Here is a 27,902-nt window from a genome sequence, read left to right as displayed (position 1 = left end):
AATTTGTACGCTGAGAATACACATTGTAAAGACAATAAACACCATGTTTTGGAAGCAAACAAAATACTTTATTGAATACCATTCAGTTTACACTCATAACAAAACGTGTGAATAGACAATAAAAATGAATTACCGTTGTACAGTTTGTCAAATATATATAAGTTAACACAGAACCTTCAGTTCATTATTCAACATTAGAGATCAAGGCTATAGTTAAACTCAGGGTCATACCCAAATGTAGGCATGCAGTTCCTACGGGAGGGAGAAAGGGCTGCTATGCCTATTGCATGGTGGGGTTTTATCCCCTTCAATAAATACTATGCATGTAGCCTCTTATCTGTCTACCAAGATAATAGTCATCATATACGCATGCATATTTTACGCTATGCCAGTCCAGGGCGAGCATCGTGCCGACACTACGCTCCACAATATTGTAGACTGTAGAAGATGCAGAAAAAGGTAGTTATATTTGACTAAAATCAGCTTTCGTCATGATTGGAGGGTGTATATATAACGTATACATCTGAATATAACATGGTTACCAATTATCTTGCACCGTTTCACAGGTAATTGTAGTAAAGTTTACCAAAATATTGTCACAAAGCATATCCCATACAACATACCAGTTCTACTTCTACTTTCATTTCAAAAACATAAGGAGCAACATTTTTTTAAACTTCTTTTTTGATGAAAAACTTTTTATATAAACACACGCACACACTGAAAAATAAGTCAAAAGCACCATATATTGATTATGATTTTTTTTTTAAATTTCAAAAACTATTTAAGTAACAACATGTTTCCTCATTGTGATTAACGTTAACAGAGCAGTAGATGGGTTTTTAATAAGTAATTACTATGCAATGTTTTAAACATTAGCTGCTAACAAAGTGTCTTGAGTGTGTGATGTTAACCTTGGAATGTTATAAAAAAGCAACATAACATTTCTCTCCTGATGTAGAAACTAGACTGGCCGAGGGGGGAAATAACATAGAACAAACAGTCACTAATTCAATTTGAACAGTATAAGTGGCAGCTCAATGTTGAGCGATCAAATCCTAATTCAAATGCCTAATTTCTTCAAGGTATTTATATCAACATTTCTTTTCTTTGTTTATATTGTGTGGGGGTATGTGCAGCCAAGAGAGTAAAACTTACTTAATACTTATGTAGATTTTTTTGGCAGAATGATTTGGAAGAATAAAGATTTTAATGGATTAAGTGCACAAGGTGGAAAAATGAAAATGACGCAATGATGTGCCTTTGTGAAATCCTCAAGAAATTTGATAATAGATATCATTGTTACTCAAGGAGACTACCAATTAAGGGAATTTTTACTAAAATGATTAAGGCAGTTTTCTAAGTAGATATTTGTAACATCAAAAAAATTGATAATATCAAAGTTATGAAAAGTCGAATGACATGAAAATGTTCTATTAAAGAAACTTGGCTGCACAATAAAAAGTTCTGTTCAGGATAGTTGCACTGAAAAATTCCCACAAGTTTTAATAGCACATTGGAAATTAACAAAAACATTGGGTATTACAGAAGTGATGCGACCTATTGGGACTGGAGGGGGTTGTGTTGAGTTGAATGTGTTGACAACAGATCCACGGTACGACTACGAGGTTAAATACAGACTACAATCTAGTAATATATAGGACATGTACAGCTTCCTCACCCAACAATATTATACACGAACTACCAGCCAGTTTCCTAAGTAGATGTCAAATTATTATTCTTACATCCAAGTTTCAGCACTTGAGTTGTACAACGCCTAATGATATGTAGAACTTTTTAATACATCAATTTCAAGTTGATGCTTGGCTACTTTGATAAAATATCCACAACTAGAATATCATGTTCTTTTATTAATTGAAGATTGTTGTCTCCGAATTGCCATACGGTGGGAGCAAAGAGAAGGGCATTGGTGACCTTGACATAAGTGCATCATTGACCTTGACCCTGACTAGATATCACAACACATACCCACAATCCACCACTGTTACCCTAAATTAAACTGATGACTATCACAAGAACTTATCCAGTTGTCAAGGAAACGGTTTCTACTGTACAGACTCAACACTCGGTAACAACATCTTCAAAATGGAAGTTATAAAATGCTTCAAAGATAATTCCATATTATGACTACAAATGAAAGAAAACGATCTATCACTGTCTCTAAATATGATTAAATCTAAAGGAAATAGATAAAAAAATCAAACAAATTGTAGAAGATATCTGATTTTTAGCAGACAATATATTATAGAAAAGATGACATGGTAATGAATGATGAGATGATGATTACCGAGCCTTGCCATGGAGACTTAGATGAATCTACAAATCATTGATGGACTAAATAAGAATGTACATAGGGTTTTCTTAAATTATGAATAAATAATAAAACTTAACAAAGATAAAATCAATATCATAGATGACTAAATATGCTAATGATAATAAAGCAGTTAATATATTACTGTTTATTTGTACAATGAGGAATATGTCTAGTTTCCATGACAACAACAGTTCTTTGGTGGAAATCTGGGTTAGCCTGGCTGAACTCTTGGATGTAAGACTAACATATTTTGCAACAACTTTATAATCCATGAATATTATAAAGACTCTGATTTAGTATAAAAAAGTATATTTCCTCAATTTGAATACCTTTGATCATCTTTTTACAAATCTGTATGATACGCTGAACTGTTTAGTGTGTATAATATGTTGAGCATGTATACATACTAATGTGGTGGGGAGGTTTCTAAACTACTAAGACAAAGGCACACAACAGATAAGGGGCACCCCACACACATCTACAGCTTCAACAATAAACAAGCTTGAGAGTACCTGGGATTGGTCTTGCCCCTGGCCCTGGGGACAACGCACAGAATCCGAGACTTTCTAACCCTATCCCTAGGGGCATTGAGATGGTTACTTCGGAGTCCAGGGAAGTTAACTCTAGCTCAAGGATATCATAGAGACTACTTCTTACTCCCCAACTTTTATCCTAAAAATGTTCTATAGCCTCTGGGTCCTAAAGGTGTAAACCACCAAAGGCTACTGTGAGTGGGGATTGGCCCAAACTATTCAACAGGATTGGCCCAAACTATTCAACAGCAAAGAAACTGACATTCTTATCCCAGGATACTCTGCACCTTTGTGTTGACTATCAACTGTATTGAAAGGAAGGGCTGTTTTGAACTAATCAAGGGAGAAAAGCAAAACAAAGGCAATCTACAAATTCCTGATCATATGAACGTTTATACAACACTTCCAATAAACCTGGCTGGCACTCATTCTAAATGCTAGTTAACAAAATGTGAATAATTCAAAATTGTGGATACAGTACCAGTAAAAACTTAACATTCAAGAAAAATCTACAAACAGATATATAACATATTAAATACATTGGCAATAAAAAATGTTTTTATATTTTTTAATTTTTTTTTTTATGTTTTTTGTTTTTGTTTAATTCACTTCATGCATTTTCTTTCTAAACTATTAATTAATTCATTGTTAGACAAACAAACAAAAGGAAAAGAAAAACAAAGCAGACACTATATTTGATAATTCGTGATAATTGAACAACAGATTAATATGGGTCAACATGAAAAAAATATATAATAATAAGTAATAATAATAACCAACTGTAATATATGGATTGGTATGTTTGTAAGCCGACACTAGTCTGAACATCTTTTGGTCAAAGCGTGTCTCGGCACAAAGCCCGCACAAAATTTCCCTAACTCTTTTTACATACGTCTTCTCACAGTGAGCAATTACAGATTTGTAATGTAACATCCACCATAAAATATATTCTTTCTTTTTTTTTTTTTCAATTTGAAAAGATTTATTATCTAATACTTCATCTGAAGATCAAATTTTTTTTTTTACATCAACTGGCCTGGACATTCACTTGCAAATTCAAGTTTTAAAATTTTAAAAACTCTACCGTTCAAAAAGTGAATTTTATTCACACTGACAAACATATAATCACGGATGGTGTTAGTTCATTTGAACTCTAATAAAGTTATCATTTTATTTTATAATATTTTGTTACCTAAAAATGACTTGAATAATAAGTATAAAATATGAGGCTAAAGTCTACTGTTATACAGTTCTAAGTAAATGGTATTGCTTGTTTCTTGCTTTTTTATAATAATAATGATATTTAAATATAACAACCAACAAATTGCAAGTCATCGCTTCTAATGAGTATTACTACACGTCTTCATTCCAAGAAGTTGAAAGAACATTAAATATCTGCTACAAAAGGGGTATAAAATTCATACAAGATCAAAAAAGATTTTCCGCATTCAATGCTCATGCAATTAGAAAATTTGATTTTTGTTTTCATGATTTCTATAATGTTGTAATAAATTTCCAAAATACCTCAGGATTCAAACACTTAAGTAGCAATATCATCAAAATATATGGAAGTTTCTTCATTCAACAATGGGAAACAAAAGCAAAATAAACCAAAGAAATTCTAAGAAACCTGAGCTGTATTGGTATTTTCCCCCTTTCCTAGAATACATATCTTGAAGTTAGATCGGAATGAAGCCAAAAAACAACACTTAATATTTATAATGTTTCACAATGATCACACAACATAACTACCTAAATATTTTTGTTTTATATATAATATATATCTATGGATATATTCTTATAATATGGAAACATCCTTTATCAGACGAGCACAAGACATAAAGATAACCGTCATATCTAGATCCAACTTTTTTTTGGCAGGTTTGGAAAATAAATCCCATGAATTGTTCATGTAACTATGGTAACAAGGCCCCTTACGTAACAGCACAAATTGAGAATGTCAAGCAGATCATATTCAAAGTTTAACATACATACAACATTCATACAAAGGAACGTTTTGTCCCTCGTAATCAGAATAAAGAAAACCACATCTGTATCTGTACCATTAGTAACTAGCTGGAATTCTCATAAAAAAACCCAAAAAAGCAAACAAACATTGCAACATATTTTGAAAGGCAACATTTATGTATAAAGTCAATGATTCTGTATCACCATGCAAAAAATAATACAGGTACAAATCTACCTTGTTGGACCTTTCATTCAACAGTCAACAATATATTTTTGTTAATTTTTCTTTTTAATAAAAAAGATTTTTTATATTAAACCCACAACTTTGCTGCACCACACCAAACTTTAAATCAACGATGTCTGCTCTAAAGCAGCTCTAGAATTCTTGCGATACATCTCATTGGAGATCTACAAAAAAAGCCATAATCAAGGTGAAAAGTCAAAGATAGGACAAACATATTGTCGGTGTTAGCCTTCAAATGGCCGTCAAATATGAATTTCTTTTCCATTTCCATATTAAAGATACAGATCTCTCTTAAATCAAACCTTCCAAGTTAGACATCTTCCCAGAATAACAATTTTTGTTAATAATAAAATATACAACATGCAATCCATCTACCATGTACAAAATTCTCTAATCAATATTATTTATATACACAATCAGAAATGCCCAGTGCCATTCACAATGATAATTAAAAAAATCTCAACACTCATAACATGCCTATTCACAATCTATATATAATTTGTCTTATCCAATAAGGTCAATTTTATTGGTAACTTAAAATATTAAATTAAATACTATTAAATTAAATAGATTATTGACAGGTGTGACAAGTCAATTCAGGTTAGCCACTAAACATTCAAACAAATTCTTCTTAAAGTATTCTTTCATGAGTTTTTTTAAGCATTTGGAGCAAAAAAGCTTTCCATTTCCAGACTGGAAAATTTACAAATTTTTCTGATTTGTTTTTGGAGACATTTAAAAGGTTATCTAAAGAAGGGATAAAGAAAGACAACCGAGATAAATAATCTAGATTTTGAAAATACTTTCTAGAGTTATCTCACCATCATATCAGTTCACACTCTGGGACTTCTAGCGCTTGGTAAACACCCACCCATGATTGTAGAGATGAGGATAACAATATTGCTTTAGTGTGATGGGGGATGGTGTATAACAACGAATGGGAGGAACACAGACTCAACGTGTTGTCGTGGCGATGATCACCCATGTCTGTAAAAATATCTAAACATTTAGCAACGCCTGTATTTCTGACGAGTCAACCATAGTAATAATAAATCAGCTAAAAACATACTAGAATTTGGACTATATTGACTTAGATCACAGAAACAAAACACTGGCTTCAAGGGTGGCTACACAGACATGCTTCAGTGATTATTCAGACAAAGACACATTATCAGGCAAATACATGGACCCACAACAGCAACCCAGCGATCACCGATACACACAAAACAATAACAAAATAGAACAAACCAATTACGTTAAATAATGGCACTTTCTGTAAATAATATTAGCAACTGGTATACAACAGACTCATTTTTGAGTGGTCAGTTTACATTAAATACTAACAAAAGCTGGACATTGTCTCACAGTGTTGACCAGACGGTGAACTTCTCACAATTCCTATGTACAGAAGAGGTCATGTTCCAGACAATTAAGAGACAAAGGGAGATAACTTAAGGGGAAATTAACATAACAAAATGAGGTGGTTCTAAGATCAACAAATTGCAAAATAAATTATTACAATAAACAAAAGGGGTTGAAATCGACTGAGGCAAATATTTCTTGTAAAATCTCGGGATTATACAGTGAGCATTTGTGTATACAAAATTCTACCAACATAACATATGTCTGGATATAATATATGGTGTGTTATTATCAAGACGGCAACAATGACGTTTAACTATGGGGAATGTTCTATCTAAGGTAGCCACATACAACACAACAGAGTTAAATGTCAAAATCTGTGAACAAATTACACAAATCCTCTGAAACGACTGAAACGTCTGAGGACCTAAAATCTTTCAGCCCATGCACTGAAGATGAGACAAATCGTTAGCACTAATATTAGATATTTTTTAACAATTAACATTACTACAAATTAACAAAAGGAATAACAAAGTTTGTTTGAATTTTAAGAATTTTTAGATCAAAGTTAGATTTTAACCATGACGATAACAGCTACCATACATTTAAAGCATACACGAAAAAAGCTTCAACACACAACATACCTACGAGAAAATATCGTGGTCATTTTTTTTGACAATGCATAAGGCAAAATAACATTGGGATGAACTTCAATGACAACAGTGAGAATGAGAATGGAACAAGTTACATTTCAATTTCAATAAAAGACCGGGCTTATCCAATGCATGCATGATTTTGGTGAGTGATATTTTCCTTCATATAAAAAATGCGAACAGGAATCGGTGATTAAACTCATGGTGGTTTCAGCACCGTTTGTTTGTTTTCCGACATAATGCATCGTCTACACAGGTAAAAATTGTAACAAGCCCGCTTGGCCGGGTAGTGAGATAGGGCCAAACAATAGGAGAACAGTAAACCCGAGTCTCACTACCCGTAGCTGGGAATCTCAACAGAAAAGTCACATAGCAACATTGGATATCAAGTGACAGTGAACAAGCAAAAACAGTTTTCTTTGTATTTTTTTTCTTGATATTTTTATATTTTTTATACAAATTAAGGCCTATTCATGCTTATGCATTCTCATAACTGCTTAAAACAACAACGAACGGTTATGACTGCATGTCCATCCACCCTAACTAAAGATGAATGGAATAGTCCATCCGAGCATTTCGTTGGACTAGTCCATGGCACTAAATAGGGAGGATCGACACACACAGATAGGAAGACACCGTGGTATATTTGATAACGGTTTGGTCAACACTTTTCCCCTAAATAACGGTCAACATACTTAGAAAAATAAGTCATACTTCTGAACACTTACACATTAATGGCAAAAAACATTGTAAGCTAATGAGAAAACTGCTTATAATGGGAATCATTAGAATCCAATATATATTTTCTTTTATCTTTTTTCCCATCATGATTAATCAACAACACATCAATTACATGAATATGACAAATTTTCAGTGATGAAAAATTTCCCAGCTTTACTTGTAAATATGACTATTAATGAAATTTTGTTTAGTACACTTTTCCCATTATAAGACATTTTTTTCCAATAGCCTATAACAAATAGATTCATCCGCGATCATGCCATTCATGATTTTAAGGAATTTTCTATTCGTGGATTATTTCAGAGGCGGTAAACCTCTGATAAAAATAAAGCATAAAGTTGGACAAGCGACATATTGGTAATTTTGGGCAAGAGAGGACACCTTTGTGCGACAGTTCCCCATAGTAATCGTAACATATCAATATGCAAGATTGTACACATAAACTCAAAAATATACTTGGGTTTTAACAGCCAACACAACACCACACTCATAATGCTAGAAATCAACACATATTTTGATTTTGAAAAAAGTTCACTTTTGGACTTGAGAGGCATATTGAATACAAAGTCTTGACAATAATATCCTGCAGTGTTATTCATATTAATGCATTGAAAGAAAAAAAAGTTAATCTTTAAACTCTCTTAAATCATCAAATTCTTAATAAAATTTTCTAAAAAAAAATTCTGTTCATCTGAACAAATATTTTGGTCTATAAAACAGAACGCATCCATGTGTCAAAGCCTTCAACACATTTTTCAGCTAAGGGATATGATCTACATGAGCATAGCTCAGGCTACAGACAAAATCGGCGAGGTATAATTTTGGCCTTCATCCTGATCCGTATATCTAACACAGCAGTACACAACATCCAGAACGTCAAGTACCACACTCCTTGTGACCAGTTCATAAAGTACAAAAAAAATCTCAGGTAGTATAAAAATACAATACGAAATCACGATATATATTTCTCCGACAGAAGAAAAAAAAAAAAAAAAAACTTGCATGAAATAATGAAGCTGTGTGGTGTGTATAGTAAAGCTTACCGTTTTGTTGGTGAAAACACAACTTCTCTATACAAAAAACATTAAAAACTTGAATATGAAAGATATTCGGAACTTTTCTGTTTCACTTTCTACAATAAAATATGCAAAATAACACTTGGAGGCAGGCATTTACTATTTCGTCTCAATAGTGTATTGTTTTCATAAATAAACAGAAGAAGAAAACACAATATTATGCCATCAAGCTAACACAATGATAACTCCAATACATCGTCAACATTGACCAGAATATACCATAATAATTATATTACATATATATAATGTCCATATATTATATACTATTATTAGTGTCAGTGAGTTCGATTAGATATTCAACAACCTTTTAGATTTGGTATCACCCAAAATTAACGAGAATAATATACTCTCCGTATTTCAACTACAGATGAAGCATCTGATTATATTTTGAACATATGATGCAAATTAATTGTTTTTGGCATCGAACAGTGGTCTCTATAATATTTTTTTCTAATGATAAAGTTTTTTGACAAAATTCAAACACTTCAATGAAAATATTTACTCCTATTGTTTTGACTGATGAAGTTTTTGATCTACTTGTATATAAATACAGTACATAACTTGAGGTAGCCACGACAGCAAACACATCACTGTAGCAGAAACAGTGAAACCAGCAACCAATTATAATATCATAAAAAAGGGGAAAACAACAACAACAAAAATCAGGGGGGATTCAAATATTAAACAAGGCGGGAAAACAATTAACCAAACCAAACAACTATATATAGAAATCTAGGACAACATGAGAATATTTCAACGCTATATATATACTAAACTACAAATTAAATAACACTGAAAAACCTTTACAAAGCATAATTAAATAATCTGGTCAAATTCTGGAGAAACAGAGTAACTAAGGGAACAAATGCCACAACATGGCTATCACATAATTTTGTACAGCAGAAGGGGCCTGTGCATCAACTGTCGTCTTTAAGCGTGAAAAACGTTTCATTTTCAGCCTCAAAATTACCTCCACCACTCAAAGACAAACTTTCAGTGTTGGAAAATAAGTTTTAATGGCCATATTTTTGAACAATTTAGCAGATAATGTACCAAAAAGTAAGAAAGCTAAGAGAGAAATAGAAAAAAGAACTTTTGATCAGACAGACACCATACTGTTAGCAGTTGATAAAGACAATCAGGCAACCCTTTGGTTTTCACAATTTCCTTTTGCAGAAATTATAACTTTCTTACATTTACTTTGCAATAAATTAGTTTAAAAAGAAAAGGAGAAACTACGTTTTTCCTTTCCCGTGGCGATTTTTAGTGACCACATCAGCTCCGAAGCCTCATTGGTGATATGGGTAATGTGAATACTGATTTTTAATGTTTTATATGATGGCCATGCAAAAACAACTTAATAAAGGATAATAAAAAATAACAATTCCCCACCGATGAGACTACTGGGCTGATGCAGTAATGCAAGTAACTAGAACCCAAAAATCTGGCATAATACGACAATTGTCGTCATAGCAACACAACAGCATGACCAGACTTTGTTCCGTGTTGACGTCTTCCAACTTCATGTGGTAGAAAATGTCTGACTAGTGTCGTTACTGCTGAGTAAATTCTGCGGAATCACATTCCAAGTTTACGTGTTGACAAGCACACGCAATAACAAATAATAGTCATCCAAAAATTGGTTGCTTGCTGAAGCAGTTCATACAATCATAAGAAATCAACGTCACATATATCAAAGCCGACAACTCTGTCATCTCGGTCATAACATTGTAAACAATATATATGGCAGCCATAAAACGGGGCAGTCTTCTATTCCATCTTCAGGTTTCTCTCTCCAACTAACAAAACATTGACGACCTGGAATCAGTCATCGACCAGGCGGTCCCAACAAAACCAATCACTCAGGTACAAGGTGGGCCGGTGCTCATTAAATGCTGATACAGACTTTGGTCCAGTGGGTCTGGTCCCGACTCCCAGTCTAGTCACATACCCATGCCTGGTATCTGCGAGTAACGGTAGATGTAGAGCCGGTAGTCCTTGCTAGCCAAGACCACAGATCCATCATCCATTAGGGCCACGTCAAAGCATTGAGCATGCTTTACCTTGCTCTCCAGGGCGTTGATAAGCTGGCCCTCCTGGGTGAAGATGGTCAGGTTGAAGTTGTTGTGATTGTCTGCTACAAGGATGTCTCCTTGGCTGTTAATCCCAACGCCGATTGGGTAGTTGGTGATGCCTTCGCCACCGATCTGTCGCAGGAACACTCCCTGGTAGTTGAATACTTTAACACAGTGAGCACGGTTGTCGCTGATAAAGATTTCCTCTTTATCGTTCACGACAACACCATTAGGGAATTCCAAGTGTTTTGAGCAGCCAAACTTGTGCAAAACATTGCCGTACTGGTCAAAGATGATGACTCTCATCACCTTGCACTCTACGATAACAATGCGACCCTTGTTATCGACAGTGACTCCCCGGGGGTGCTGGAGAATATTGGCACCAAACTTTCGGACAAACTGTCCATACTGGTTGTAGATCTGGATTTGGTGGGTTGGGCTCCTCTCCGTAACGATGATGTCGCCCGATGACTGGACAACAGCGACTCGGTTTGGATACAGAAGCTGACCATCTCGCTTTCCACATTCCCCGAACTGGAATTTAAAACGCCCCTCTTTGTCAAAGATTTGGATGCGGTGATTGTTGGTGTCCGCGACAATAATGTCGTTTTGAGCATTGACGGAGACGCCGCTAGGTTCAGTGAACTGACCCTCCATGACCCCAAACTCACCAAACTTGCAGTGGTAGATCATCTTCTGGCGTTTTATCTGGGACTTTGGTGGATAAAGGCTCGTCAGGTTCATCTTGGATGTCAAGTCGAAGAGTGGATCGCTGCTCGTAGAGAAAACATCAACCCCATTCTGAAAGATGTCCAAACCAACAGACCACTTTTCGTACATGCTGGTGTCGGACTGTGGGAAGATCAGACTGTTGGAGGAGCCAAATTCACTCTTGGTCAGCGGTGGAGGCTCGAAGATGTGGCCGTTTGTAAGGGCTGGAGTCTGGGTGACAATGCCATTTGGCCGAGCAATTGGCTGTTGTTTTTGTACTGGAGCAATCATGTCTTCACCTTCACGAATGTACCCGAATGTGTTACGCACACCTGTCGTAATAGCCTGGAAGTTGGACACAAACTCCATGTCGAAGTAGGCCTGGTTATCCATGTCAGGGCTAAAGTTGAACATGTTCTGGAATCTCTGCTCCACTAGATTTTTGAACAACAAGGCTTCGGTGATGCTGGCAAATTTGAGGACCTTGTCAACAAACTCACATCCCTGGTAGAGCCTGTCAATGTTTTCCTGGATTTTCTGGGCCAGAGTACTGATGGACACTTGCTTGGTATTGAACACCTGATCAAGTTCCTTCAGACATTCCTGTTTACGCTCTTCAATCATCGCCCTGTAGAAGTTGTACGTATCATTGATATCGTTCTGAGCCTTGTGGTACTGGACTTGTAACCTACTGGACATGTGCTCGATTCCTTTGGCCGACGTACGCAGCTCGTTGATTTTACCTTTGGCATCTTCATCAAGATTCCTTAACTGGTCCATCTGTCTCTCTCCAATATCCATGATGAACTGACAGTCGTGTCCGCGGCCATGGTCGAACACTGTGCATTCCTTACAGATGGGCTGAGAACAAGTCTTGCAGTAGAACTTAAGAACATCCGTCTTGTGACGTGGACAGTAGATGGGTTTCTCCGTTTTGTTACCGCTGTCTTCCTTGTTGCCCTGCAGCTCACTTAGACTTGCCACTCTGTGGCCTTCGAAACAGTGCATGAACTGGTGAGCCATCACGCAGTTAGCACAAAGGAAATTTGCACAGTCAAAACAGCGGGCCACTGCATTGAGGTCCTTGCTCTTGCAACCTGTACAGTGTAAGGCACTTGTGTCCAGGGCATTTGTTTCTAACAGATTGCTGACCGCGTAGTCTGGCAAGAGACCGGTCAGTCCCTGACCACCAAGAAAGGTGTCCTGATGACACTCAGAACAGCTGACCTTGTCAGCGACCTCCTGCTGCTTCTCGAGACAGGGCTGACAGAATGTATGGAAGCAGCTTAGCACCTTAGGGATAGTAAATGTTTCGTGACAAATGGAGCATCGAGTGTTGGGTCCGGTACTCTCCCCCATCTCGCTATCCGAGGAGTTGGAAGTGGTCGACGCCGTGGTCGTCGTGTCGCTCTGGGAGGGGGTAGGTGAAGCCATGTTAGTTGATTGGTTATCAATTGCACCTAGAAAATACAAAGATAAACGAAGGGATTAGCTAGATATTGATTATGCATTAAAAACAATTAAATCTGCTTCTGCTAATGGGAGCAATAGTCTATTATAGACAGATTCTAGGCTTCATTTCCCAAATATATTTGTTTCTATATACATCTGAAAATTTTGTGCCATTCCATTCATTTGTTTCAATTTTTTTTTTTTTTTTTTTTACTAAATTTGTTTTTGCTTATTTATTACCAATTATCATATTTTTGTGGTGGTGTTGTGTGTGTGTGTGATATTTTTCAAGAAACAATGTATATACGTAAAACTAATCTAAATGCAATATATGGTCAGGTCTATATATTAAGTTTCTATATATATGAAAAGAAGATTTTTAAGGATTTGTATTCAACATTTTAAGATCAAAATATTTGTCTGTTATTAGTATTTTAACTAAATTTTATATCGAATTGTATCCTAGAATTCTAAATGATATATCTATCAATATACTATAACTGATAGTACCAAAAATGATGTAAACCATCTTAAATTATGCACATGTATATATACAATATATTTTTAACATATTTCAAGGACAACTGTATGTTTCTAAAGAGCAATATTCCTTTGATAACACATTTTCACTCATTTTAAAGTACAATGAATTCAAATAGCTGTAAACAGCCATGTGTTCCTGGTATTACGGGGTAACATATGGTATACAGGGAAACATCTGCTAGTATAGGATCTATATATTACTGCTGTCGACAACAACCAACAAACAGCTACGAAGCCACAAAATATCAAATGTATCAGTCTGTTAAATTAATACTACAGGTTTACTGGTATATCATTAGCTGTCAAAGCAATTGATTGACAGCATATATTTTACATATCAAAACCATTAAAATCAGCATCACTATATCAATCATTACATTATACAGAATCAACAAACACTACATCATTAATGATTCTTTTTTGTCCATTAATGACCTTTCATGCTGCTCTATTTCTTCTTCCTAGTTTTATTTCATGGCCTCCTCCATCAATCTTGCCCATTTTTAATTAACAGTACCCTTTACTTGACTGTACAATGTTATTCCACCACCAGACAAGCACCTTCGATTCTTGTATCATTAATTATCCTTGGGTCAGTTAATTTTGTAAAGAAAACTTCCCCAAAAGACTTGTACCATCCTAAGAATATCAAAATAATGATAAATTATAGATGAATTCATCCACTTGAGACAACTTTGGGACCAGGTCCAAATGTACTCAATATATTATAAACCTAGCTATCCTTTTTTGCTACGGCCTAATGCAAATCACCAGTACCAGACCCTGTTACATCTATAACATCACTGTATAATTCTTATTCTACCAGTACATATTTAGCCAATATATATATATATATATATATATCATTTAAGAAATTATATACCGGTATATAGCAACAGTCTGCAATCAAAATGTCTGGTATGTTCAAATATAATTGATTGTCATTTCATTTATAAAATTATAAAGATAAATATATATATACTTGTTTCTCATCTAAATGTCTTGATTTACACCAAAAACTTCTGACAAAACCTTGATGCCCTGTGCCTGTGGGGACACCAGACAGGGAGAGAGGGCCGTGCTGTATAATCTAGCTACAGTGCCATGTTGTGGAAAGACCCGAGGAGGCAGCTGGAGAATTAAATAAAGAATATGACTCAAAAGCCTTACTCAGACAAGCGGCTGCAGGGCCCAACTGTGAGTGAGTCGCTGTTTGTCAGCTGGTAAACCTATGTTACTACTATACCAGTATCTTGTTGGGGGCCTACATGATCAGCTATATAGTAGTGAACCTCCTCTCCTACCCTGTCTCGCCAGCGTCTCATTCCACTCAGTGCTGCCGGTGTAAAGTCAGCCATATTATGACTCATGATAATTATTCCATAATTCAAGTGAGGGGAAATAGAATGGTTTTCTTTCTACATCTCCCTAGAGAGACGAGGTGCATTCAGCTCGCCTTTCACAGGACACACAAAGAGCCAGAGTCTGACTAACATCCGAGTAAAAAAAAAATCACATTTTTATTTTTCAAGCTGACAAGCTCATTGGCTGTGCTATTATTAATCTGTTCTTGCTCAGTCTTGCTTATTCTTGTCCTGTATTTTACCTGGACTTTTAAACCACCCTCAACAGACAACATCAAGCTCAATTATACAGGTAAAAGAACAGGTCAAGTGAAAACAATCCGTTCTGATCTTTATCTCTGAAATTATCGCCAAGCCTGTGGAAACTACTGTCAGAAAATCTCTGCTTTGTGTTGAAGTACTGGGTAATTTGATACACCTTGCCTTTGGCTTCCTCTGATAGGACAAAAGCAGACAGCGCAGCCAGAGTCCCATGGTTCATTGACTCAGGTCGTGGACAGCGCTCCCATTCCTCCCTATCATGGTAGCTGTACTGGTAAACAGCCTTGGGGCACTTCGATTTATCCTTTGTCTGCGAGAAATTATTCTTTGTCTGGCGCAACTGAGCCAGCTTTAACTTAGATACACACATTCTGTCATAGAAACAAGTCAAAATAATAATATTTGAAAGACAATTCTGATAAAAAGGAATTAATCTTTAAGAATGACAATATCATCTAAAAGCATCAGAACAGATTGCAGACTGCTGTGACAATTTACAGAAGAAACATTCCTGTATTATATAAACATCAGTAAATGAGTTTCTCAATCTAAATGACAAAAGATTTGCCAAAAGATACTGCAATATTTCGAATTAATTAATTTTCAGCATCACAAACCTCAACTAATTATCAATCAACAATGACAAAAAAAATACATGATACATTAAACCAGATCTGGTAACATTTAACAGATTGACTTGTAAATTCTTTTTTCTTCTAGATCTATAAAAAAATCCTTTTGTTATGGCGAAAAAAAGTTAAATACATACATGTATATACTTGTAGAATTGTTTAAAATACAAATAAAACAAGGTCCTGAGATACTGTCCCACCTGTCTTTCCAGATTAGCAATAACGGATGGTTGCTTCAATTTTTAATCATTGTCACGGTTCACCAGACTAAATAAAGACGCTTGTTAAAGCACAAAGTTTAACATAGTCATCATTATTCTGTTCAGTGGTTTGACCTACAACAGCGCCATTTGACCATAGGAAAATTACAAAACAACGTTCTTATAAAACACAACAAGGGTCAACTTAGTACTACTGGTGGGAGTAAACTAAATGCTTTGATGTAAATATGCAGACAAATATAATTTCTGTAATATGCTGTGGTAGCTGGATGGTGTGGTGCTATAAGCTGTTTCAGCATATTAATTACTGACCTAGCCTCCATCTATGGGTTGCAAGTTTGAACCCCATATGGAGCTGTTGCCAGCTCATGATCAGCTGGTACAGTAGGCAAATGGTTCCTTGACCTCCTAAACCTACACAGCCTCAACTGACCTTAGTAGCTGTTATTAAATATTATAAAGACGCTAAGCAAAGTAAGCCCAACCAAACCTATTCTGTGAAGCACAACTTTACACAACCAACAATATATATAGCAGTAAACTGTTACCTCTAGGGCGATTTGGACCCGTCTGTGTGATAATGCTGAATCAGTGTACAGGATGATAGTCACATCTCCCTGTAGCTATTGCTGTAGATAATAGCCGCTCTTTGAAGGTACAAATTCAATCAGATACATTTATACCTTTGATACGGACGTCTAAATCAAATCATTCTGAAATTTACAGAGGCTGGTGACTGGCAAATTAAACACCACAGCATCAACAGTGAACAGATATCTACCATGTACCACACGGCACAAACGGAGACTTTAGACACAAACCAAGACTATAGACACAAGCCCAGACTATATAGGGACAAACCTAGACTACAGACACAAGCCACGACTAGACACAAGCTCAGATTATATAGGTACAAACGGAGACTTTAGACACAAACCAATACTATAGACACAAACCAGACTCTAAACTAGACACAATTCCAGACTATATATATAGGGACAAATTGAGACTATAGTCACAAGCCCAGACAATATAGGTACAAACTGAGACTTCAATATAGACACAAGCCTATATAGGGACAGACCGAGACTACAGGGACATAAAGCCACACCTATTATACTACAGTATAACCACACATCTTCAGTGTAGATTAATTACATTATTATTTTCCTTTTGTATAAACCATTTTCCTTTTGTATAAACCTATCATAAAAACATTTTATATCAATTGCATTTTTAACAAGTATGCAACTTGTACAACTATATTACATAATCACCTCCAATGGCCCAGATGTAAGTACATGACTAACTGGGGCTGATTTTATGTTTTATATCGCAATATAAAATTTGATGGAAAGTTAGGTGTACTGGTGTATAAACAACAGCTTTCAAAATATGATAATTATGTTGACACCTAAAATCTAGATTTATTACAAACTTCCGAGGACAACCAACCTCTTATAATTAAAGGACATCTTAAGAGTACTCATCAAGTAAATAATAAATTACTTTACACATTCCACACAGAAAACTTCAAGGCCAGCCACTCATTAGTTGAGTAGTGACCTCACATGCCCCTAGACCTACAATAGCACCAGTTTGGGCTATATGACCTTTGACCTGTTGTAGATAGATAGTCTATCAAAAGCACCACACATCAATCAAATGTTTTGTCACTATAAAGCTATCAGGTTTACAGAGATAATGAGTATCTCCTATGTACAGGTAAACAAGCAGACAGGTACAGTATATGTGAAAACAATGACCGCTCAATACACTGACCTCTTCAATACACTGACCTCTGAGGTAAACAACATGTAAGTACAGTAGAGCCCCTCCACATAGCCTTGTTTACTGCCTACCAATAAAAGCATGATCAGCTTGAGTTTTCCTAACCTTTACTTATTTTGGTGATTTGAGAGGTGAAGGTCAAGTATTTTCTTATTATGTAAAGGCCTAAAGTAGCATGATTTCTGATAGAAAATATCTATTTCATTTTGAGAAGGGCATAGAGGAAGAAAATGTTCAAAGTACAAACTTTATACTTTATCATTAATAATTTGGTGATCTAGGTAAAATTTGTCATCATATAATTAATAACAATATGAACTAAGAATGACTAGCTCAATGGCACTTTAAAGCTCTAGAAAAAAATGGCTTAGTGATAAAAATCATATATATTACATCGGATACAGGCATATTATTACCATCAGTGGGAGGAAGGACATATAAAACAATTGTTACATACAGCCTACCGTACAGCATACCATAGAAGTGATGTCCATGACTATACACACATGATCTTATCTATATCTTTGCTGATAAAAATAGACTTGCTTTCATGTCCATAACGCTACATTTTGGTACCTGATGCCAGCATGCTGGTATAAAATACAATTTGTACTGTAACAATTGGGAAGATATGAAACACTGTAGACATTTATATCCATGTTTTGTATGTACACAAGTATGTACAGATAGAGACCTAACAGTTTACCAAGTCATCGATCCCCTATATACCACACACCATACCAATTAAATCATTTCCTCCTTCGACCACGCTGATAATAAATAGAATTAATAGATCACCGACAAACGGTGATGATACTAAATAAGATACTTGAAAAGATGATACATGATCGTCAGGTAGCTGAAAAACCTAAAACAGACACAGACAATTATTTATAGCCTAATAGTTAACATTTAGTAATTAGTATATATATAATACATATGCATGACCGACATATATATATATATCGTTTACCAACACTAGAAGTCTGTTCCTTGATTTGAACCCGAACATTACATCATCAAATGCTTAATTTAGCACAAACTGACTCTATCTGAACCTGAATATTAGATCATGAAATGTTTAATCTCTAACCTATATACCGCACAGTTATATAAACGATTCCCTATCTTACCAAGTCACACACCTAGTGATCATATACAAGGTATTCATTACTTTTTAATATGGAGAGAACTTAATTAGATAAAACTGTGAGGAACCTTAAATATTTATCACCTTGGACCACTTTGTGTATAACTGTAACATATATATAGCAGCTGTCATTCCTGAAAGCTGTATCATTGTGCATAAATGTTTCAGTATTTTACCATTGAATTTTTTTTTCTACAACAGATCTAGAGTGTAAAATCAAGATCAAGTGTCAGTGGTGGTAATACATTCTATGTGTGCATATAACATAAGGATAGTGAATTTTGTGAAGTATGTCTCATGACTTATATATCTAGACTTCTTTGCTTATATTATATACTATATGGCACTTTTCTAATCTTGAGTTTTAACACAATATCATGATGCTAGTTTTTATGGAGACTTGTTTCTAGCTGGCATATATAAGCCAGTACAAACAACTCGGACAGATTCTGAGGCAGATATCTCATCATGGCTGCCCTACTTTTTTCTCAGGCTATATACACATGACATGTATATGAATGAATGAAGGATTGATACCACAAGTAAGGATTGGTACTCTTTAGCTTAGTCTTATTGCAAATGGTACCAACCTCCTATTCCCAGATATTCCATACTTGTAATAAATCTCAAATATAATATTCAGAACATCCAGACCCCTGATCATGAGAGTAGGTTTTGACTCCCAAAATTCAGATTTGACTCCAGGGTTTATTTTTTCATAGGTTTTGACTTTTCAGATTTCTGAGAATGGTGATTTGACTTTTGAATCTACTAATTATATATAAAAGCCATCTATCAATTGACCATGGATGCTCTGTTATTGTACAGAATATGATAAGTAAAATCACACCAGAGCTCAGTCAAGCAAACAGAGCACAAAGGCCTACACTTTAGGGTGGGAGGGTGGTTTTTTCATTACTTTATAACCTAATGGTTTTTAGGTAAGGTACATACATGTACATGAAATAATGTTAAGACATCCATGTAACCACATAGAAATATCTCAGAAGATGTGTTACTGTTCAAGCGACATACTTCTAGTTTTAACTTCAGCGGGTGCCGTCATGAGTCGACACACTGAACTGTTAACTCACCTCACCTCAGCTACTCTGTTTGAATGACAAAATACTGATTAGTGTATCATTCCTCATCTATATATTACAATGTGAATAACGTACCTATATAATCTACATATTTCACTTCCTGTACATATTTACCTGTAAATACAGGTGAGGTAAGCAGGTTCACTGGAGTACACAGCCAGGTATATCTAACAGTCATAGTTATACAGCACTAATTATAAACATTCTATAGCTGTCAATGAATCACCACATAATAACCATTCCTTTGGTGATATTGTTATAATTACCCATCCTTAGTGACCCCTCCTTCTCACCTTTACGGGATTTACCAGATCTATTTATAGTCCATTGTACACCTGTATCTATATATATATATAATACAAAGGGGTAAACATACACATAATTCCAACAAACTGGCAAAAAAAAGAAATAACAGAATTTATGATGAATAAAGAAGATCTGTTAAGTGACTAAGCTTGCAGTCAGCATTTACTAAATAATAATTAACGATCTGTTCATCTCGAGCTCACTTCCTGTATTTCAATTAGTACAAATTACTTAAGTTAGGTCAACATGTAATTAATAACTTACAACCACTTAGCAAATTTATAATGAAAATAACTTAAAATAGTATTGATCGAGTCCATCAAAAACAGTCTGGTTCAAGTTGAAATGAAATATGACAAGTGTTTAAACTTCTAACAATCAATACTTGCATCCACTATCACTATATAGAATATTGAAGACAAACAACTCTGAAGCAAAATATATATGTAACCAGGGGAAATCGTGATAGATGGAAAAATATGTGTGTACATACATATATATGTAAGTAGGTCAGACACTCTTACCAGGCTGGCTGTCAAAGACCACTTATATAAATCTAGGTCACATATCTTAAATGTTCCAACCACATCAGCAGCAAATAAATATAACACAATCAAAGGAATAATGAATGAATAAAGATGACATTTTCCCCTCTTGTTGGCATGAGATAGACTTTTAAAGACTGCAATTGCATTATATATACCCGATAGTATGATACCTACATATCATCATGCACTCACCAGCTTCTAAATGTTATATCTCGTCATAAATTATCTCGGTCAATTGCAACTTTAATTCAAATTGAATCCTCCAAGAGATATATTCCATATTAAATTAGTCTATCCTTTCATCCAAATGGGAGCTCAGTAAAACAAAACTTTCTGTATATCCAGGAGAGGTCCAATTCCGTCTCCTAAGTCCTATAAAAATATATTAATCATCCAAGCAATTGAAAAATGATTTTCATCCACATGACACTTTTCCAACTTCACATATATCCTGACATGTACAGCACAGTATGATTTTTGTCATTAAGTTCATGTTATAGTTAATTAACTCTTTTTTTTCTTTCAATTGTCACCAAACTTATACCATTTCATAGACTTATATTCTCCACATCACCTGGATACTGGTTAACACATATAGTGCATACAACACAGCATGCCGGGCCAGGTATACATCTTAACATTTCAACAAAGGCTGGATGTGATGATTCGACACACAATGAGTCACACAGCATCCTAGAGAATCAATCAATGATGAGGACCTCGTGCCCCCTATATTCCTCCTGTATACAGGTCCCCCTCCCCCGATATATTGATCCCCATACAGCTGGTCCCACACTCTGATTCACCGCACACCTAATTATATAAATGATGACTTCATTCATACACACAATCAACAGTAGTGCTGTTTTAGCTCTCCTTCCACTTGTTTTTAAGTGTCAGGTATGGCATATACTTAACCAGCCACAGCAATTGATAAACTATATACCTCAACACCATTGTCACATGCTTTCATAATTACCTCTTGAACATATAACATTAAACTACTAAATCTGAACACATGCTCAATTTTCATTACATCTAGAACACAACACCTGAAGTTGAACACATGTTTTTTTATACTTTAGAAATAACATCTACAGTTGAACACATGCTTTCAAAAACACCAGGACTCTACATGTACAGTCAATTGCAACATATCAACTTATCATGATCAATTCATCAGACAGTAACAAACTTTTTTCCATATATTGCAGTATTATATTCAGTGGTGCTGCAGTCAGCACAAAACTAATTGGTGATTGTCCCCAAATCATGGATTTGTTTTGTGAAAGATATATTTCTCATTTTTAAACTTCATACTAGCATGATCCTAAAAAAAGATGCACCTTAATTTTTTCCACTGCAGAATCTTTTTTTCATGTCCCATCAGAACCGGTGAGTGCCTTTTCAATTGGGGAAAATAACTCGGAATTTGGAAGAAATTGTGAAAAATTTCCGACATGTAAAATTTTTTCAAAATCACTTGTCCCAGGCAAGTAGAACCCAATAATTCACTTGCAGTTGCCCAAATTTTAATTAACTTGCTCCCAAAAATTACCATTTTTATGGCAGTACTGTACTTATTAGAAAATTGAAAATCAAAAACTTTAGAACTATCTGATAAACATTTCTATTTCACTAGATGTTTTTCCTTCTATTATTAGAAGAAAATAAAACAATTAATTTGCAAAACTATTTGCATTTTTAAAACTTTTTTTTCTCTCTATTATTTTCTATATTCTCTATTCTATATTCCTGAATTCCGGAAACCAGATTCCGGCTCCATTATTAGATTCCAAGTGCTACTTCCTACCTTTAACAGAGATCGTTTTTACACAGAAAAACTCCTTGCTTATGTCGAAAAAAATAGTTAGATGACTAATAATTAATTAGGGCTGGGTATTGGAGGTCTAATACAATACGTATTGACAATACACTGAAACATTACACGATACGTATTGACGATACAGTGGACCTCTTTTTCAAATTCAGTTGACCATTGTGTTTTGAAAACTGTCACAATAAAAGACAATTTTGATAAAACATTCTATAACCAGAAAAAAATTCTACCAAACATTTGATTCGGTTTATCATCCGTGTTAATTAATTTCTGTCAATTCGTATTCTTAGTTATGAAAAGGCATTTCTAATCCATTTAGGTGACACAGATGTCTTAAACACTTCCTATTAATTTAAATGCTCTTAATTTAATGATGTTTTAGAATAAATTTTGTTTGGAATTTCCTATTTCTATTTCTATAACAAAAACAGTAGGGTGAGTTGTTAAAACGATACAGCAATATAGAGCAAGTTTGCATATCGATATTCCATACACTGCTGAAAACCGATACATATCAGTATATCGATATATTGATCCAGCCCTACTAATAATGTAAGTTAACTCTATCTGGAAACATTGTTATATAACTTTAAAGCAGATAACTATTGTTTTTATTACCTTGAATGCCTGTAAAAAGTCTCTGAACTGAAGGTGCATCTAGCGACCTAGTTATGCTCATTTCGATTTTGTTTTCATTTAAATTTTATGAAATAAAAATTGTTTCTAATCCCAAATCATTTGTTTTAAGTAATGTAGACTATATTTACAAATTTTAGGAATGAAAATCTGGTACAAATTATCAACACAAATATCATTGAATTTGATCAGTTTTCATTGGGAAATTTGACTTCAAAATTGGGAAAATAAGGCATTTTTTGGCTAGGGGAAACAGCCAAGTTCGGCTGTAGATTCGGCCAAAAAAAAACACTGGCTCATCTGCAAGAATTTGGCTGTACCCATATTATAGATCGACATATAGTGAAATGTAAATACATGTACTGCAGATGACATTCACCAGATCTAATAAAGATGAAATTCTTTCATTGGATATTGTAAATGCCATGACATGAGATTTCGTTTTACTAAATATTGAACTGCCGAAACATCATATCAGCTTTGAATTCAGAGAAATTCAAATTCTTATTCCTTTGACCAACTCAACATTAATGCCCTTATGACTGGATCGACATTCACCAGGGTTTGATTTACTTATAAATCAAACCACAACATACAGATTCATCTCCCAAAAATAATCACATCGAAACAATAGTTACTTTTGATAGCTCTATGCTATCTTACTGAAGACTTCCCACAGGTCGTCAAGGTTACAAGAAATATTAGGTAAATTAAGCTATCATTGTACCCCATCAAATCAACAAACATCTTAAATGGGTGAAGCCATCGAGACGAACCGGATTTACTGCTTATTGTCTATGTTTACAAACACAGAGTTCGAGTATAAATTTAGCACTGAACTAACGGGCGGTCACTTAACAAAACCAATGAGCAGTCACATAACAAAAACAATGAGCGGTCACTTAACAAAAACAATGAGTGGTAATAATCTAGTTCCTTTTACAGCATGCTTGATTAACATAGTATTTTTAAATGCCAGCACTCTATTTGACACCTCCAACGCATGGTATGGCGTGCAGAATCAATACTTATCGAAACAAGTCAATATTTGAATGCATCAATCAATTGTGGATTAAAAAGATTTTTGAGTGATCCTTGATATCAAGGCCATCCTGTTTGTTTGTTTTCTGATCAGACTATTTGGTAAATTGAAATAAGAGAAATCAGTTTGTATACAGTACAGGGATTAACGATTGTGTACCGTGGCACAGAAGTGTTTTTTTCTTTATGCCAGACAAAAAATAATTTTTATGTAAGGTGAATTATATTTTTTTTTCTTTTACGTGCTCACGTAATAAGTTTTACGTGAGCATGTAAAAGAAAAAATATTTTTCACCTTATATAAAATCTTTTTTTTGTCCTACATTAAAAAAAATATTTTTCGCGTCACTTCTGTGCCGCCGCAATAGTGACATGTACATGAGGACAAAATAAACTTGGACGCGAAAATCATTTCATACTAGGGCAAGCAGGTTTTTCCTTGTATCTTTAATTCATAAAATTGATCACCATATTAACCAATATAACTTTAAAATCGAGAAAACTTAATGGTGCTTGAGACAAAATTCTCACAGATCAATAGTTAATATTTTCAATTTAGTTTGCATTTTATGAGTTAAATTCAAGAACATTGAACTTTAAGACCCCCAAAAGGTATCGCTGGAAGCTTAAGGTGGGACTAATCAACAATGCATGCTTTACCGACATTGTTTTGATATCTCTATAAACCGATTGTTGCCAGAAGATGACACTGCAACTTATTGTATAATTGTATCGTATCATCATTTCTTCATTGTTCAGAACCTACTATATTAAAAACTTTGATGTATTTTGGAGGTCCTTGGCATAAACAACTGTAGCATCTGATGACATGAAGGCTTCTTTCCTGGTTGTTTGTAAATGTGGTTTGAGTAAGATTGGTTCATATTGCATGGTGTACCAATATGGGAGTTTCGAGATACCGAAACCACCTGCGAAATGATTATATACTTCAATTAATTAGAAATTATCGTCGATCAGTAACACATTCCGGTTATTGTGATGCCACAAATTGATGGTAAATTGTACTTCATCTAAGTCGTTGGTACCTCAGAATTCATATATATTACGTATTACCTTGGAAGTAAATATATGACACTCATTCCCCTGACATGATTCAGATTTGTAATTCATATAACAATAATTCACACTTTTACACTGGGTACTAGTACTCTTTTAAAATTGTAACAGGGTGAGAGTAGTGTCTCAAGTTGGACTCGAACATGAATTTACCGCTCCCATGTTAGAGATACTGACTGAGCTAATTATAAAAGACATTGTCTTTTAACATGAATTTTATGACGTCATACAGGGATTTTCCTACAGTAGAATCTGGGGCCGAAGAAGGGACCCATTCCCCTCCGAAAATTTAGCTAAAATTCCCAATTTGTAGCTAAAAATTCCCAATCGGAATCTAAAATTGAAAGTCTAAGTAATGTCATTCTTGGTATGATATTGTCATGATATGTTGAAAACTAAAAACGAAATAAAAGTTGACTACAATGATTGAATGAACACTAGTCAACTTGAAATATTTCAGATGTACAATAAATAAACAGTTCAATCATAAAAAAGTGTTTTTCTTGATTTAGTCATTTTTCCCAATTTCATGTTATGCCGCGTAAAATTTCCCAATTCGATGGACCCTGTAAAAGAACTGTAGGAAAATCCCTGTCATAATCACCGGATGGTGAGACTAATCGATGGTAAATTTACTTTACCCACATCGTTTTGGGGTCTTCAAACCCCTGTATTAAAATCTGTTACAAAATTATTAGGTAAATTACAGTAAGAAATCCAATGTCTCTTGTGTTTGACATTATTAACAATGTAACAGTTATGTATTTTACTATCCTGGTGTTTCCAACAGTTGTGTTTGAGAAAATATTTTTTATTCATGGGTGTCATAAACTCAGTATAGACACTTGTCCAACTGCCAATTAAGATTGCTCTTGATGAATGTTCTTGAAACAGTAAAAATAATCAGTTTGGGGTGAAGGCCAAGGAAATGTTTACACAACACAGTATGTTATATGTATATTGTGAACATGTATATTGTATTTGGATTCAAATGTGCTATCTTGATAAAGTCAACGACAGAAGTTAGGAAAGTAGTAAGTTAAGCCAGTAATAAGCATGAAATGTGACAAAGAAAAACACATATCTATATTTGGTTAATGTAGCTCCCATTAGTATCAACAAACTTTACAGAAGAAACCACAAAGCGAATGAAGTTCATCAACCTGTGAACAAAGTTCAGACCCCTCCAAATCAGATTCTAAACAGTGATCCTTTGTGTAACTTGATCTCAATATTTGAAGGAGTAAAATTTGTTCTTAGTTTTCATACTACAAGTAGTAGACAAATACTAAATTTCACAATCTAACCCAGAATTACAACCATAGTCTATACTGAGGACTTACTAATCTGTCCACCTACATGTAATTTATTTTATATAAACCGACCCGACGGGCGTATCTCTTCTGACTCATCATTTATGTATCAGCTGAGAGGGTTGCTATTAGATTCTGGTCACTTCTTTACGATTACGAATGAAACATGGTCAAACAATAATCCATATTTTAACTTTAATTGTTTTGACAACCGTCGATAACTACGATACCTATCACGCCGTTTCCTCAACAATAATTTTTCATCTAAATATAAATCTGTTGCGATATAAACAACAGTGACACAGAAATGAACAAGGCACCCAGTTTCAACCAATCAGATGCCCCGAGAGAGATGAACTATGCTCGGTCATGTCTGAAACTTGACAATTTTCAAAACAATGTAATCTCGTATAAACAAAGAAAATCAATGAGAAAACTACGCCATTTAAGAGAAAGACTCCAAAATATACCACCCTATTGATGACATTAACCATCAAGCCCGATCGAAGGCTGTTCACAAAAAAACTCTGATGTATCATTGTTTCACTTCCCAACAAAACAAAATCGCCATGTTTTGACACACAATGGACCCGGCAAATTTTGGCGTGGTAAGAAGAATCGGCGGGATCGACATCTGTAACACTCTGTCCTTCAAATAAGAATCACATTGTCTATAAATCGGTAGAATACTTTCACATAAATACTTACTTGGTGGATGAAAATAATGAATCGTTCTTCTGGGAAGACATGTGCGCCTTAGCGTCCCGCCATGACAAAAAAGATTTCTTGCCTCGATATGGACATGAATATATGATTGAATTAATTAGCTCGAAGCGCCACCTATCGATTCGGCGCGCACCTTGCAAACCAGCTGATTGGGTCTTAGCTCTGATCGGAGATTCCAGCGGGAACTAGAGATTTAAATC

At 34.8% G+C, this 27,902-nt stretch overlaps 1 protein-coding gene across 1 annotated transcript; it reads right to left on the bottom strand.

The window, feature by feature from the left end:
- Window positions 1–46: 46 nt before the first annotated feature.
- LOC138327893 (brain tumor protein-like) lies at window positions 47–27,800 on the bottom strand. The gene is made up of 2 exons (XM_069274344.1): window positions 27,685–27,800; window positions 47–13,158 (listed from the first exon to the last, which is right to left on the bottom strand). Exon 2 carries the CDS (start codon window positions 13,130–13,132, stop codon window positions 10,856–10,858), a length of 2,277 nt encoding a protein of 758 aa, XP_069130445.1. The 5' UTR covers window positions 13,133–13,158; window positions 27,685–27,800; the 3' UTR covers window positions 47–10,855.
- Window positions 27,801–27,902: the final 102 nt, after the last annotated feature.

Source organism: Argopecten irradians, chromosome 7 (genome assembly GCF_041381155.1).
Source record: "Argopecten irradians isolate NY chromosome 7, Ai_NY, whole genome shotgun sequence".
NCBI classification, from domain to species: domain Eukaryota; kingdom Metazoa; phylum Mollusca; class Bivalvia; order Pectinida; family Pectinidae; genus Argopecten; species Argopecten irradians.
The sequence above is the reverse complement of the archived record's forward strand: the minus strand, read 5'-3'. Positions and strand labels throughout refer to the sequence as shown.